At 40.8% G+C, this 16,116-nt stretch overlaps 1 protein-coding gene across 21 annotated transcripts in view; it reads left to right on the forward strand.

Annotated features, from left to right (window-relative positions):
• PCDH15 (protocadherin related 15) overlaps window positions 1-16,116 on the forward strand; it is a 1,259,847-nt gene that overhangs the window by 1,057,234 nt on the left and 186,497 nt on the right. For all 21 annotated transcript variants that reach the window (XR_005784343.1, XR_005784344.1, XR_005784345.1 and 18 more), the window contains one exon: window positions 8,948-9,064. Coding sequence is in view for 18 of the 21 variants with exons in the window: in XM_040454209.1 (XP_040310143.1) it covers window positions 8,948-9,064 (117 nt within the window). In the remaining 3 variants the exon portion in view is untranslated. The remainder of the gene's footprint in view (window positions 1-8,947; window positions 9,065-16,116) is intronic.

A 16,116-nucleotide genomic window follows, 5' to 3' on the forward strand; every position in this document is an offset into this window, starting at 1 on the left:
CTGTTCCTTCTTTACACTTGACCTAGCTTATCTGCCGGAGCACACGTGATATTTCTTCCCTGGGGTCCTGCTGTCTCTTTTAAACTACACTGGGAAGGGGACACGTGTCCCTTCCACTCGCAGATGCCCAGAAGCTCTCTGGAGAATTTTATTAAGGTTTGAATCCCTTCCTTCTCAGGCATCCACAATGGCTTTTTGCCTACTTCTTCCACTTTGCATCTCTCTAGCCTAAGAAAGTTATTTTATTTAGCCTAAGAAATTTAGAGATCGGTTTATAAAAACACTTTAGGACCATGGCAGTGTTTTGGTTACAAAGATGTGTCAATAAGCCCAGAAACGAAGACCAACATGAGCCTGACCTAAGTGAACTAACCATGTGGCAGAAAGACTCTGAACCAGGTGAAAAGTTTGGGCCACGTTACCCCAGTCTACACTTGCCTGCCTCTGCGGTTTGGTGGAATTGACCACTAAAAACATTTAAAATAGCAAAATGGCCACTTATTGGCTGTTTTGAATAAAAAAGGAAGAAAAGACTTGCTGCTCATGACCATCTCCCCTGATGGGATGGCCTGCTCTCAAGATGGGTGTGGTTCATAATGGAGAGTTCTTTTTTTGTTTGTTTGTTTTAATGTTTATTTATTTTTGAGAGACATAGTACAAGCAGGGAAGGGGCAGATGCAGAATCTGAAGCAGACTCCAGGCTCTGAGCTGTCAGCACAGAGCCTGATGCAGGGCTCGCACTCATGAACCGTGAGATCATGGCCTGAGCCCAAGTCGGGCTGAGCCCCACAGGTGCCCCAATAATGGAGAGTTCTAAATCATCACAGACTCTGACCTGCCTGTTTTGCATTCAGCTTGGATTGATTTGCTTGGATTTTTTTTTTTTTTTTGATAGAAGTCATTGGAATCAAATGGGGTCCAAACATACCATCTAATCAAGCAAGATGTGTTCTAAGTAAGTCTCATTCTCTGTCTGGGACTGGCATCTCTAAACACGCATCTCAAGCTGCCTGACCACTCCTTTGTTTTAACACTTGGGTGTCATTTCTGGCTTCCACGTCGGCTTTCACATCGGAAAGGTTTTGCTCATCGAGAGACTCGCTCCTTCAGAAATAGGAGAGCGTCGACCTAATTTTTGTTGTCTCAATTGCCTTATCTTATTTAGAGAGGTCAAACATTTTCATGGTCGGGCCTTCCTCACCTATACAAAATTATTTCTGATTTATCATACTTTAAAAACAAAACTTAACCAACCAGTATTCAATTGTAGACATTTGCAATGCCACTTTCTTCTTTCAAGGTGATGCAAGCATAATAACATTTGCAGAACATTTCCCCAAATGCAGGCTGACACTCGCCTGTCTTTCTTCTGATCACTCAGGTCTCAGATGATCACAAAAAGCTTTAAAACTCTATTGAGTAATATTGGGGCCCATAGGAAAATATAATGCTTGTCTGTTTTGAAGGGAAGAATGGAGTACAAGTCTCACTTCTCCACAAATGTAGGTCTTTACGAAGCATACAGATTTTTTGTTATTGTTTTTTTACTTGCAGTGTGACAAGCTCTTTTGCCGGTGACATAATTGCATAGTATTTGCTAAGAGATATTGCTACCCAAAACAGTCACCACAGGGAAAGCATCATGAAGATCTCTCTTTGAAAATGAGAAGAAACATAATTTTCTTTGGTAAAGAAGAAGAAGGGGGAAAAAAGATCCAATGCTTAATATCTACTCCATCAAACTTATTTAAAATTGGAGCGAGGATGGGAAAATTGAAGTGATGCTTGGAAGGAAAGTTATGTCCATAGTAGAAAAAAAAGTAGAATTTTATCACAGATACCTGCAGAGTGCTTTCTGAGTGATCCAGAACAAAACCAGTGGTGATCATACAATTAATATGTATTTTTGTTGCAAAGTTTTTGTAGGACACTGATCTATACAACCTTCTTCGTTGTATCTTGATGGAATATAACTGAAAAATGGACTACATAGTAGTTAAATTAGATGATGTGAGTAAAACTCTGAAAAAGGAAACTAAAATTCTATACAGTTTAAAGTGAAAAACCCAGAGAAAAATATACCCTTACAAATGGAGTTGTGCTATCATACAGAAAGTACACACAAAGAAAAGGTGTGTCTTCTATAATGAGCCAAAAGATGAAGACCAGTCAGAAAAGTGGGCGTAGGTGATTTGGCTCTGTGATGCTGGGCATCCCTGAAAGGCCTATGGAGGCTCGTCTAGGATGAATGATGACATAAGTAAGTCCTCTGCTGATTGTAACTCAGCTGGCATGACTGCAGGGGGAGGGCAGGGGGAGGCGGTCCTTCTGTGGGGGCAGGAGACTTGGCTCTCCAGTGTGTTTGCCTGTGTTGCAGATGCAGGTGTGGGAGGAGGGCAGGGGAACTGGAAGGGCCAGACGTGAAGTAACATCCACAAGGACCAAGGCTGCTGGGGGATGCAGTGAGCCCTGGAAGATGGGGCTAACATTTTCATCTTTCAGAGGTGTTTCCTCTCCAGGAGGAAGATAGATGTCCCTGTCCCCGTAGAATCATAGGGAAGGGATTGCTTTTCCAGATGGAAACTCAATGCCTGTTACAAAGGGGCACTTGTCACACCACAGACCCCTGACGGCTGGTGATGTGCCGCTGATGCTCCATGGTCACGGCACTGGTAGAGTCCTAGATTTCATCCTCTCAGACGAGTCGCGCTTTAACAGACCGGGAGATGGTCCAGAACTCAAACAAATGAGAACCTTGGCACAGTTCAGGATTTATAGCATCCTCCTTCCCTTTCTCTGGAGGGAGACAGTTGAATAAAGGATGATTTCAATGAGCCAGCTAGGGGGGTATGGTCATGCTAAGCCAGTGATCGTTATTTTTTTTACCACTGCTGACCTTTCCCTTAGGGTTGGTTGAACTGGAGAAAATACTTGTTTTGGACTATGGCCTTCGGATATTTTCCTTTATTCCACTCTGCATTATCATATTCTTATTAGTGTGTTCTTTCTAAGATACTCACTGCCAAGTTTAAAGAATGTGGATATATCAGGAAGAGCATGCCATGGGGCAGAGCCAGATGGTTTTTTAAAGTATCTGTTATTCTAGAGTTTTACGACTCGGATGTAACGTACTTCCTCTAAATAAGCAAACCAGAGGAAACAACTAAAAAGGTGCTTGCCCAGACTTAACAATAGTTTCTCACAAGTAGAAATGATTCCTATTTCTGTGGGTCCCTGTCATGGCTCCCCAGATACCACCCAGTGATTTGTGGGAGTCCCAGGGAGGTGCCTTCCTTGTGTACACAATTATGTTCTCTTACTCCTCAGTGATTCTTTCATTCTCCTTTTTACCGGAAGTCTCCAAATCTGAACTGCCTCTCTGTGGGGCAGTAGATGCTGATAAGCCTGTTGATAGCAGTTACCGCTATGATCTCCCCCTGTGCCTGGCCACCCTCGAGGCGGCTACTGTCTCCATCCTGATGAGTTGGCTACCACAGCCTTGTGGGCACTCTCAATGCATCAGAATTCTCAGTAGACTCTCTGAAACCTCTCATTCATTCACCAAAGTCATAGAGTGTTCCAAACAGAGTGTGCGCCTTTAATATTTCGCTGTCTTTGGGATCTCTCAGGATGTATTTCCTAGAGCATGAGCTGCTCGAGATGGTAATGGGTCTCATATACAAAGAATTTCATAGGCAAATGGATTTGGGAAATACTGTTGTGCACAGAAGTAAACAGAGGTCTCCACGGTAGACCTTCATGTGGGTCTTCATAATGTGAACATCAAGAAAATAAAAAGTGATTTCCCACATTTTCCATAGCTGATTATGGAATTTTTTGTTTGCTTGTTTGTTTATAAAGCTTCTGATAGGATTAATTTTCCAAAAAAAGAAATCTGGGGACAAATTTATTGGGTGTTAATGAAAATAACTCTAGGGTTAAATATTGAGGAAGTTGTTTATTTAAGTGTACAAATTCAACTCATACAAGTCTCGCTCTCTCTTTTTTTTTTTATACCAGCAAACAAAAACAACCTTTATAAATAATTATAAAACTTATATTCAGGGAAATAGATCAGCATTTTGCAATGGTTAGAAGCTTAGCAGGCTGCCAAGATAACAGTAGAGTTATTGTATTATAAGAAATTTTAAACTATAAAATACTTTTGAACAGAGATCTTTAAAAAGTTGTATGGAGATTTTTTTGTAATGAAAATCCTACCCAAATCGTCTTACATATATATAATCTTCTGACGACTTGACCCACTCCGTTTCTCCTCGCCTCCAAATCTCAGAATGACTCTTCCAGGGTCTGGAAAGCCAGCACGAAGTCATGGGTCTGTCCTTCACCAGCTGGATCACCATGAGCAACCTGACCTCTCTAAGCCTGGGCTTCTTTATATATAGAACCGAAATGCCAATAGCTAACATATTTTAGACAAATGAGATGAGTAATTTCACAGAGCTGGCATGATGCCTGACTCACAGTAATTGTTGTGCATACACGTAATTGTTGTGCACATCAGAGACAGAGAAAGCCTGGACGGGGCGTTACAGTTAGAGGGGATCTGGTCAAAGATTTGAGCTCAGGATATACACATACATATTCTTCCAATTGCCCTGAGCCTGCCGGCTTGGAAAACAACTCAAAACGTCATCAGCTCCCTGCTCCCTACATTACCATTCCCAAACTGCGAGGCCAGATGGAAATGGGGTTACAGTTTGAAGCTGTGGGTTCATCAGCCTTGCCCAGAGCTGTGCTCCCCTCCTGGAGCCATCCATCTAGAAGGAAGGTTCCACCTGCCGGCGGGCGTGAGGGAGGGAGCATTTGCTAAAGTAGCAGGCGCATCCTGGGTTCAGTTCAACGCCTCATGGCCTACTTTCGTCACATCCTTGTACTGCCTCTCTCATAACAGTCGTGACACTCAGCAGTATCCTTTCATCTTTGCTGTCTGCTCCTACCCGGCAGCTCAGTGCCAGCAGGTCCTGCTCCTGTCTTGGTGGCAGTATCGTCCCCAACAACGAAAGTAATGCCTAACACCCAGGGGGGCTCCATCAGTATTTGTGACACTGAGCACCACTGCATCTGCATCAGGGTATGCAGCCCCCCAAGAATCCCGAATAGCCACATACTCAGAAATAAAACCAGAACGAAAACCAACTTAGGCCTCTAGGACAGAAACTGCCAGGACAAGTTTTGACCCAAAAATAGAGGAAAAAATGATGTATATTTACGATTTGTGTTTAGGAGAAGCCCCTGCAAAACAGGACAGAACAACACAAGATGGTTTGGCTGGAAATGGGTTCTCTGCGCAGAACCACAAGAGAAGGGAGGGAAGTCACGGAAGGCAGCTAAGCCCAGAAACAGCAAACGCAAGGTGTCCGGCCGTGGACAACAGACCCGGAAGGGGCAGAGGACAAGTTAACCGTGCCTTGTGCCAAGAAAGACAGGCGTCAGCTTCCTGAGCTCCACAGCTTTTAGGAGGGGCAGGCAGCAAACGGTTGTAGGTGCACAGTGCTGAGCCAGGCAGGGCTACGGCAGCGGGGAGGGGAGCCCTTCCAGTGGCTGGCCTGGCCCGTCCCTGTCCCTTGTGGGGCATGCGGGGGGAGCTGAGGCTGACGTCTGGCATCTGCTATCTTTTCATCCTTTTCAAAAAGATGGTCAAGGGCACCTGGGTGGCTCAATCCATTGAGCATCCAACTTTAGCTCAGGTCATGATCTCACGGTTCATGAGTTCAAGCCCACCTCGGACTCTGTGCTGACAGTGCAGAGCCTGCTTGGGATTCTCTCTCTCTCTCTCTCTCTCTCTCTCTCTGCCCCTCCCCTGCTCATGTTCTCTCTCTTTATCAAAAAAACAAAAACAAAGAAACAAATAACTTTGAGAAAAATAAAGTTAAAAAAAATAAAAAGATGATTGGAATATATACATTCAGTACTCTTCTATCTGGAAAAATCTCTTACGGAGAACAGTTCTTACCCATGATTCCAGAAAATCAAGACTTTTTTTGTCATCTCTTTCTTTACTTTTTCGTAGCAAACCCGTCATTAATTTGCACTCTCCCAACAAGTTCCTGTTTTCCTGGGATGCTCATTTAAAAAGATTCCTTAATCTATGCTGTGGTCCGCCAAAGTGTAAAGGGTTTCTGTGATTATTTTAGGCTTTCATTTAGAAAATAAATAAATGGAACTCATATTTTCTTCTTTCTAGCTTGCTTCAGGTGCAGTTTTATTTGTTCGATATATATGGAAACAAATTATAAAGTGACTAGTGCATTTTTTTTTCCTAAGAAGGTCATAGAGTTGTTCTCGATGAAAACTGTGTCAACATTCAGAATACTCTTTAGAAACATGAGCAGTAATTTCGTCCAGACCCACAAGAACTGTAACCCCAGAGCGCACACTATTCCGGGTCTTAAAACTGTTAACAAGAAGACAGAAGGAAGGTCTGCTTCTTTTTTGCCAATACTACCCTCTAGTGGAAAATGGGCAAGAGAAAAGAGGTTGTCTTTGAAGAGTGGAACTTGTCCTTAATTTGCTGCATAACAGAGTATTTGCACAGAAGCAGATTTATGTACATTCTGCGTCAGACATCCCTGGAGCATAAATATAATGAACTATTGATTAGGCTTGTTGGCATTGCATTTCAATACATTTTCTCATCTGAAATCATGCATTGTGCAAGAACGTCTTAGCTACAATAGAAGATTGTAACCCCAAAATGTGTACAGTGTGCTATAAAAAGAAATGCTGCTATAGTAGCCGTATTGATTTCTTGCTCACCCTGTCAAAGGCCAGCAAACTGAAGTAGGAGAGGAGCCCGTCTTTTAAAGGCCTTCAGTTTATTTACCGCCTTAGGTTTCTGCCTAAGCAGTTTGAGGCCAGATTATAAAAAAATATCCACTCCGCCTTCAGAGGTGAATCTAGTGAATACTTTTCCAGAAAAAAAGGAAGGGGGGGGGGGGGTCACCGTACTCAGTGCTGTTAGCAGCTATATGACATAACTGGAAAACCATATCCCTCTTTTTTCCCCCCGAAGAATCAAATTATCCAAAAGCATCTTGTACCATTAAGGTTTGAAGTGTCCTTTGAGATGAAAAAAAAAAGAAGACAATTTATAGGAACATATTGAATTCATGTCACTCAGTAAATGTGACTCCCAGTGGGTTTGGGAACTCATGGAAAAAAATATTGGTGTTGGGCTCCTTCTGACCTCCAGGAGTTACAACTAAGGGTTGCAGAAGGATTCATTTCCACCCCGTTAGTTCAAGATGCACTCGTTAAATTAATTGGAACTCTTGAAGAGAGAAGGGGAAAGTGTTCATGCAAATGTTTTACATATTTACCCCCCCCCCCGGCCTAGAAACTCAAGATCAATACCCACACCACCCTCATTACCAAGACTGAGTGCTCTCAGACTCATGTTCTTGTTCAGATTCTAAAGGTCATAATTTATAAAGGAAGCCTTTTGTTGTTGTCCGTGGACAGTTATGGATACTATCTGTGAAGCAGAGGAAATGATACTTTTACTTTTGCTTACTGTTGAAAATCTCTTATCCCTTATTAAAGTCTGCATGTTTTTCTTATTTACAACTCAGAAGTCAACTCTCCTGTGAACAGAAAAACAAGGCTCCATTTGATTTTAAAAGATAATTATCCCGACCTCTTTGCAAAGAGAGGTGTTTATAATCAGTTAATTAGTGAGTTTCCAATTTACATTGTGCAGGGAAATTGTTGTATCACAGCAGATACGAAAGACTATGTATCACAGTTTTCTTCCTTCGTTTTTAACAGCAAGTGAGAAGAAGATGACTTGGGGAGTAAGATAATTAACACATTGAGCTTTAGGTTCAACTGTGTCTCACCCAAAGTACCCAGAACAACGCAGGGTGTAATTATTCTAAATAAGTAAATTTAAGAAATACAAATCATCCATCTTAATAAGCATTATTTTTGAAGAAAAAATGATATGCAGTCCTCCATAAAAGATAACATGGTGAGGAAACAAAAGGGTCAGCTCTCAAGGGACCACACTTAGTAATCTGGCTGTGCGAAATAAGTAGATTAATTTAGGCAAAGTCACTACCTAGCCACAGAATCAGTCTTTACCTGTCCAATGGCAGTTTGGTAACGTGAAGTCAGGGCCATTAGTTCTGTGCATCACCACAGTATCCCCAGTGCCTAGCCTTGAGTCGTAAAAGTGGAGGAACTTGATAAATTTTGATTAATGAGTGACCCTGCATGAATAAGAATGTACTCATATCACCGAATTGTAGACAGAAAAAGGCCAGCTAGAAATTAGTTTGAAAAAACCTTCAGGAAATTACCATTGCTTTCAGTCTGTAGGAACATCTAATTCTATGTGCTGTTCTTATAGGGTACTACAGGGAAAACATTCCTTAATCCTCTTACTTCAGTAAAAATGGAAGACCACATCCAAGGCAGTCTCACAGTTTGTATTTCAGAGACGTGCTCATCATATCATTTTGCTAAGTATATAAGGAATTTTCAGTTGCAATAGACACATTAAAGACTTGTGTTTTTTTAAAGGAGCAACCACAAAACCAACAAAAATGTCACCTGTTCCAGAGAATGGCACTTTGTATCAAATTTGCCTGTCCTTGTTTTCAAAGTTCAAAATCACCTCATACCACTGGAAGTATCTTTGGCTAACATTTCGAGCATTACCCCCGTCTCCAGAAGGCAGAATTTCAGACTGCTTGCCCGAGTCGAATGGCCTTCAGCTGATACCCCCGCCCATTAATATTGTACAGGAGCTCTGCCAGGTTCCTTTGGGGCACCGTTGTGCGGGAACAGTAATGGAATTGAGGAGGTGGAAGGTTGACAGTGGCTAATGGATTGCGTGATAGGAAGAGACGGGGCCAGTCTAGTAACTGTGTCCCTAACCTGGTTTCAGGGGAGGCTCTAAACCCTTCATTGTGTTTTACAGGATATGAATGATTATCCTCCAGTATTTAGTAAACGAATCTACAAAGGGATGGTGGCTCCGGATGCTGTCAAGGGCACACCTATCACCACGGTTTATGCTGAAGACGCAGACCCTCCTGTAAGTAGAAGACGTTAATTAATACTCTGAGCTGTAGTGAAGAAAACCTTGCACGCTCACAAATGACACAGGTTCTGGGACAGCATAAAAATTGAGCTCCACCCTGTTCTCAGGCATTTTGCGTGCTCTCGCCTGTTGCACCCACAGGTACACACCATATTGCAAATGATTATTGTGGATTATTGTGCTTTTTGTTTTTCTGGAGTTCAAAATTTATGATTCACCAGTTTAGCACTAGTAATAAATATATGTGGAAAGAATTCTCTGGGTTTGGAATCAGCATCATTAGGGTTCTGTATTTACAACAGTGGAAGCTAAGTTCAGTTGGGTTCGATCCCAATGTATTTCCCATGTTATTCATATATGACTGTGCTGGTAACAAACTCTAGATCAACAGGTGACACAATACTTATATTGAATGTGTTAATTTGAGTAAAATTGAAATATTAATATTTCTTTTAGAACATATCTAATACCTTCTTTTTTATCTAGAATTTTACCTCTTTTGAGATATCCCAAATTGCCTTCCGAAATAGAGGGTTTTCAATGAAAACCTTATTATAGCAGAAGTGAGGTACATGTTCCTTGATGTTATCATTTTACTGTCTTAAAAGTAGCATATAGAAATAATAGTACCTACATAAAAATGCTTTCTATAAATAGTTTGAGTGCTCTATAAAAATTAATTACTTATTCTCATAATAGCCAAATGATGAAGACTTTAAATCTTTTACTTCGAGTGAGCTACCACTATTAGTCAGTGGCTGATATATTCTAGAAAAATAATAGAAATATCTAATAAGCCATTATAGAAAAGTAAGAAAATAGAAGAAGACCGGAATTATATAAGTGATTTAGAAGTTCTGCTTTATATTGCTTATATAAATACTATTTGTATAATGGTATTTATTTAAGAAAAGGTGAATGGCAGTCATAACATTTTTCAGCTTCAACTGTGACAGGCCATATAAAGTCTTTTGTGACTATAAGGTCTTGAAAAATAATAATGTTAACATGAAAGCAATGACCTTTCACTCAGAAGCTCCTTTTCTTGAGTGTGTTAAAATGTCTTTGAAACTGATTTACTGCATTTTGGGAAATATGGTAGGCGAAATTTCCTAGATGTGAGCACACACAGTACAGATGCTGAATGTGACATCGGTTCTTTTTCTGCTTTTTACGTAAACTTTCAGAGGCAGAAAATACTTAGAAATTAGGAATACACGTTCAATTCTATTCAAGACTTGTGTTTAGAACATCAAGCCTAGACTGATTATTGTGCTAACCAGTTTTTGCTCTCCTGACCTGACAGTCGTACAGGAAGAACATAATTGCATATAGAAATTATAACATGCTGTACTAAATGAGTATAAAAAGCACAGCATCTTAAAATGCTCATATTTCTAAGAAATTCATATTAGCACAGAATTTAAGGCAGTGTTATGATTAATGGAATTAAGATGAAGACTAACGTAGCTGTACTCATCACCTCAGTGGGACAGACCTCACCATCTTAGCATGGTCGGCAAAATCCTCATTTCACCGTTGGGACCTGCCACTGTGGTCCCTGGTTTGACATTCAGGTCACCCCACTGATGTCACGGGAGTTGTCTTGGTCTGTTATCTGTTCTATAAATAAATGCCATCACTTATCTAAGCTATCCAGAGAGAAGACCCTGTTTTTTGCACCCGGAAGCTCTTTCATGGAAACACAGAAGGCTCAGGTTCCATACTTCTTCTAAGAAGGTCTTAGATTTGCATCCCCAGTAGTACCTCTTAACATTTTATACCTAACGCTGGCTTGTCAGTAGGTGAGAGGCAGATGCCAGTCATTCGGTTGAGATACTGAGCATATTACACTTGATCTTAGCCAAAAGGCCGAGAAGCGATTGAGATACTGAGCATATTTATTTCAGTTAGTGAATATGTATTTTATTAGACTCAGGCTTTTTTATTAAGGTCTTTATTTTAATTTCAGTATAGTTAACATCTGGAATTATGTTAGTTTCAGGTGTAAAATATAGTGATTCTACACTTCCATACATTATTCAGGGCTCATCACAACAAGTACCCTCCTTAACCCCCATCCCCTGTTACCCCCATCCCCCCAACGTCCTCTCTGGTGACCATCAGTGTGTTCTCTAGAGTTAAAATCTGTTTTGGGTTTCTCTCTCTCTTTCTCTCTCTCCTGTATTTTTCCTTTGTTCATTTGTTTTGTTTCTTAAGTTTCACATATGAGTAAAATCATATGGTACTTGTCTTTTTCTGACTTATTTTGCTTAGCTGAATACTCTCTAGTTCCAACCATGTCATGGCAAATGGCAAGATGTCATTCTTTTTTTTTAATTTTTTTTAATGTTTTTTTACTTTTGAGACAGAGAGGGACAGAGCATGAACGGGGGAGGGTCAGAGAGAGGGAGACACAGAATCTGAAACAGGCTCCAGGCTCTGAGCTGTCAGCACAGAGCCTGACACAGGGCTCGAACTCACGGACCGCGAGATCATGACCTGAGCCGAAGTCGGCCGCTTAACCGACTGAGCCACCCAGGTGCCCCAATGTCATTCTTTTTTATGGCTGAGTAATATTCCATTGTGTATACACACACACACACAGACACACACACACATACTACATATTCTTTACCCATTCATCTATTGATAGACACTTGTGATGTTCCCATAATTGGGCTATTATAAATAATGCTGCAATAAACATAGAGTTACATGTATCCCTTTGAATTAATGTTTTTGTATTTGGGGGGTAAATACCCAATAGTGTGATTACTGGATGATATGGTAGTTCTATTTTTAACCTTTTAGGAATCTCCATACTGTTTTCCTCAGTGGCTGCACCAGTTTGCAGTCCCAACAGTGCTCAACGGTTCCTTTTTCTCCACATCCTCATCAGCACCTGTTGTTTCTTGTGTTGTTGATTTTAGCCATTCTGACAGGTTATCAGACTCTGTGCTGATTCTTGACCCACCAACCATCTTTGGCCTACCCAGCATTCATCACTGAGTTTCCCCATCATTGCTGCAAGGCAGATCCCTTAAACTAGCATGGTCACCCTTGGGCTGCACCAGCACCAACCAGAAATAAAGGCTCAATTCCGTGAAAAATCTCAGAAGATAAATATTATATTGCGCAATTTTCAAAAATAGTATCATTGATTTTTCTTTTTATTATTTTACGTTGGTGCCATAAGTACAGAATAAATATTTTTTGGATGAGCTTGTTAACCAATTTCCACTTGGTTGCTATCATAAACATTTACTGATTAGAAGATACCATTCAGGGCTCCATGTATAAGTATCTATGGAGACACGTGTGGATATATAATGGTCTCCTTTCCAAACTAGGAGCTGAAGTCTTTGAGGACGGGAATCAAACCTTAATTCCAGTTTGCATTCCTGTGTCCAACTCAATGCTTGAAACTTAGTGGTCTGTTAGGAAACGTTTGTTAAATAATTGAATAAATGAAAAAATTCACAGTTATTTCTGTGTTCTTCAGAACTGACAATGTGTGACGGGTATTCGGGAAATGAGTTATTTGTGATCTTGGGGACCCGTGTGCATATCCACCAGCCCAGTCTGGCCGTCTGAGGGCTGTGAGGTTAAGGCGGGTACCGTGTGCAATGCCAGGCACCACTTCTCTACTGGGCATTGCTACAACTCAGAGGTAATCATCTTCACCTCGAGAGGCTGGCCACCTCTTCTTCAAGCCACCCTATGTCTTCTGAATGAAGTGAGAACCACCCGTTTTCACCTAGAAAATAGCAACAACAAAATCCTTTGAGGTATCAGATGGAGAAACTGGGTAAGGTCTTAGAGCCAGAGAGAGCATTGCTGCTGAATATCATTTAAGAATTATAAAATGCATATTGTGCAGAACTAGAGTGCTCTAGAGGGAAGGTTGCTTTTTGTTTTTTGTTTTTTCCCACTGAATTAAAGCTGTTAGGGCTTTATTTTCTGCCTGGTTTTTGTGACAGCTTTGGCATTATGTAGTTCACCAGAGAGATGAGTAGGGAATGACTGATCATTTTGGATATTAAAAATTGCTAACCTTTTCTTTGTGCTCACCAGAGACTTCTCACTCCAGACTTTGACAAAACAAAACTGCAAGTGTAATTTCCATTTGCATATTTTATTCTTTCCGAAGCTGCAAGCCAGACCCTGGAACACAGGGGTTCTCTTTGCAGGCAGGGCGAGTGCCTGACGGAGTAATGTCCCTTGCGAGCATGTGGACGCAGAAAAGTTGGCATAAATAAATGAAGTTTACATTATTACTATTTCCAAGAAAGCGTGAGGAGCCCACAGAGGATTTTTTTTCCCTCATTGTGATAGTACTCTTTCCACTTCATGCATTTCAGGAATTTATTAGATTCCTTTTTAAAGTAAAGTAGTGATTGGGAACGTGTTCAATATTAGCAACTGTGACCAACTTTCTTGTTTGCTTATACTGGTGTGAGAATTACTGAGATGTCGAAGACTTCTTTTTCCGAATTTGGATATTCACTTGGGAAATAAATATGCTCCATAAGAGAAATCTTGAAAGTTCTCAACAGTAATTGGCTTTAAAAATCAGTTGAGTGTTCTCACTATGTTTTTTTGGTCAGAAATAATTTTGGTGCGCCTGGGTGGCTCAGTCAGTTAAGCATCCGACTTCAGCTCAGGTCATGAACTTATGGTTTGTGAGTTCGAGCCTCATGTCGACCTCTGTGCTGACATTGCAGAGCCTGCTTGGGAGTCTCTCTCTCCCTCTCTCTCACTGCCCCCATTCCCGGTGCTCGTTTGCTCTCCCTCTCTCTCAAAATACATAAATAAGCTTAAAAAAAAGAAAAAATTTTTTTTAATTTTTTTTTCAACGTTTATTTATTTTTGGGACAGAGAGAGACAGAGCATGAACGGGCGAGGGGCAGAGAGAGAGGGAGACACAGAATCGGAAACAGGCTCCAGGCTCCGAGCCATCAGCCCAGAGCCCGACGCGGGGCTCGAACTCACGGACCGCGAGATCGTGACCTGGCTGAAGTCGGACGCCTAACCGACTGCGCCACCCAGGCGCCCCAAAAGAAAGAATTTTTTAAAGGGCCAATAATTGCAAGTGTAGGGTACTTTTTCCCCTCTGCTGAGATTTTGAGAGGTTTCCTGGCCATTCAGAGTTCAGACATCCTGCCTGGGGAACTATTTTTAAAGTGTTTTCACAGGTGGTTTTAACATCCTTCCCAATCATTCAAGTGTCTTTGGTCTCTAGAGAGTAAAAAAAAAGATGGCCGGGTTTTCTTTTCTGCAATGCATACTTTGTGTTTTATTGAATTGACAAGATGTCACCAAATAATGCCAAGTAATGGTGGTTATCTTCTCAAAATGTTTACCCCTTGGGTCTCACAGTAGAACCAAAGTAACACTTACCTCTATCCATGATTGCCCTGTGGGCAAAAGTTAAAACCATTCAAGGCTAGGAGTTTGAGATTATATTTTTGCCTCCGTATAACACGGTGTTCAGTATTATTTTCCATTGATGTCTCTACAGATCTGATTTTCCTCACTCACCACATCCTGGCTTGTGTTGTCATGTTATACTGACTTAGATTATTGCCAGCATTTTAAATTAGCAAAGACTCTGTCAAAGCTCAGTGCCTACCAACCACATTGGCTGACCCTTGAGCATGTGGGAGAGTGCACACAGCTCACTGGTTTTTTCCCTTCACATCAAAGCTGTCAGGGAATAGTTATCAAAAGCTGTTTTTGCAAAGCATGTCAGCTTGTGAAAATTGAGATGATGTAGCCTCAACCTGTGTCTCTCTGGTCTCGAATACTTAATTAGAAAGAAAACACACAGAGAGACAGTTGGGACTTGATCTCTAAAATGACAATGAGCTATAATTAGATTTGAGAGTGTAAATGAGTACAAAAGGGAAGGTTTTATGAGAAAGTTTATACATGATTAATGTCTGGAAAAGGCTTATCTAATGTTTTAAGAATCTGTGTCATTTTCTTTCTGTGGCTTATTGATTCCTTTCAAGAACAATTACGTTGTTAGCATTACTTGAGATCAATATTAGATTTAACTGTTTCAGATGTAAATACTGCTCTTCTAATTAAAACCTGCCATATTTCTAGGACTAAAGGGGCATTTTTCTTTTGTTGTAAATGGCAGCGTCTGTGAAGCTTAGGGGTGTTTTGGCCTTTAAATATGTGTCACTCAGTGATACAGCCATGATTTACACCATTTTTCTTATATGAGAATAAACCTCATGCGGTTAGGATCCCAGTATGCATCAGCAAGAGGTTTCCAAGGGAATTGACTGAAATATAGCAAGGCTTCTACGGCGTTCCTATAGGCCTCCGTCGTGGCTTAAATCATGTGTTTTATTGTAAAGTTCTGGCCAGAGGAAATGGGAAGAGATCGTCTGGAAGAGTATCTTGGCTTCACATGATCTGGGTTTGTGATGTCGACACCCTCAGAGCTAAGCCACACACTGGCATAGAGTCTCTATAGGTATCTCTTTGAGTTCCTGATTTCAATTCTTCTGGGTGTACACCTATAAATAGGATTGCAGGGTCATAAGGTAGTTCTCTTTTCAATTTTTTGAGGGACCGCCGTACTGTTTTCCATAGTGGCTGCACTGGTTTACAATCCTACCAATAACGTACGAGGGTTCACATTAGCTCTCTGGTGACATTTGTTCTCTATTGGATTGTTTTGATAATAGCCATCCTAACATGTGTGAGGTGATGTCTCATTGTGGTTTTGATTGGCATTTCCATAACGATGAGTGATGGTGAGCATCTTTGCATGTGTCTGTGAGCCATCCGTATGTCTTCTTTGGAGAAATCTTTATCCAAGTTCTTTGCCCATTTTTTTTAACCAGATTATTTATTTGGTTGTCATTGTTGTTCTAGAGACCTGCCGTACAACATTGAACTTATAGTCATCACTACTGTATAGTACACTTAAAAATATTTTTAAAAAGTATATCTCATATTAAGTGTTCTTACCACAATATAAATAAATAAATAAATAAATAAATAAATAAATAAATAAATAAATA

Source organism: Herpailurus yagouaroundi, unplaced genomic scaffold, assembly GCF_014898765.1.
Source record: "Herpailurus yagouaroundi ecotype Mexico unplaced genomic scaffold, PumYag 211, whole genome shotgun sequence".
Lineage (NCBI taxonomy): Eukaryota > Metazoa > Chordata > Mammalia > Carnivora > Felidae > Herpailurus > Herpailurus yagouaroundi.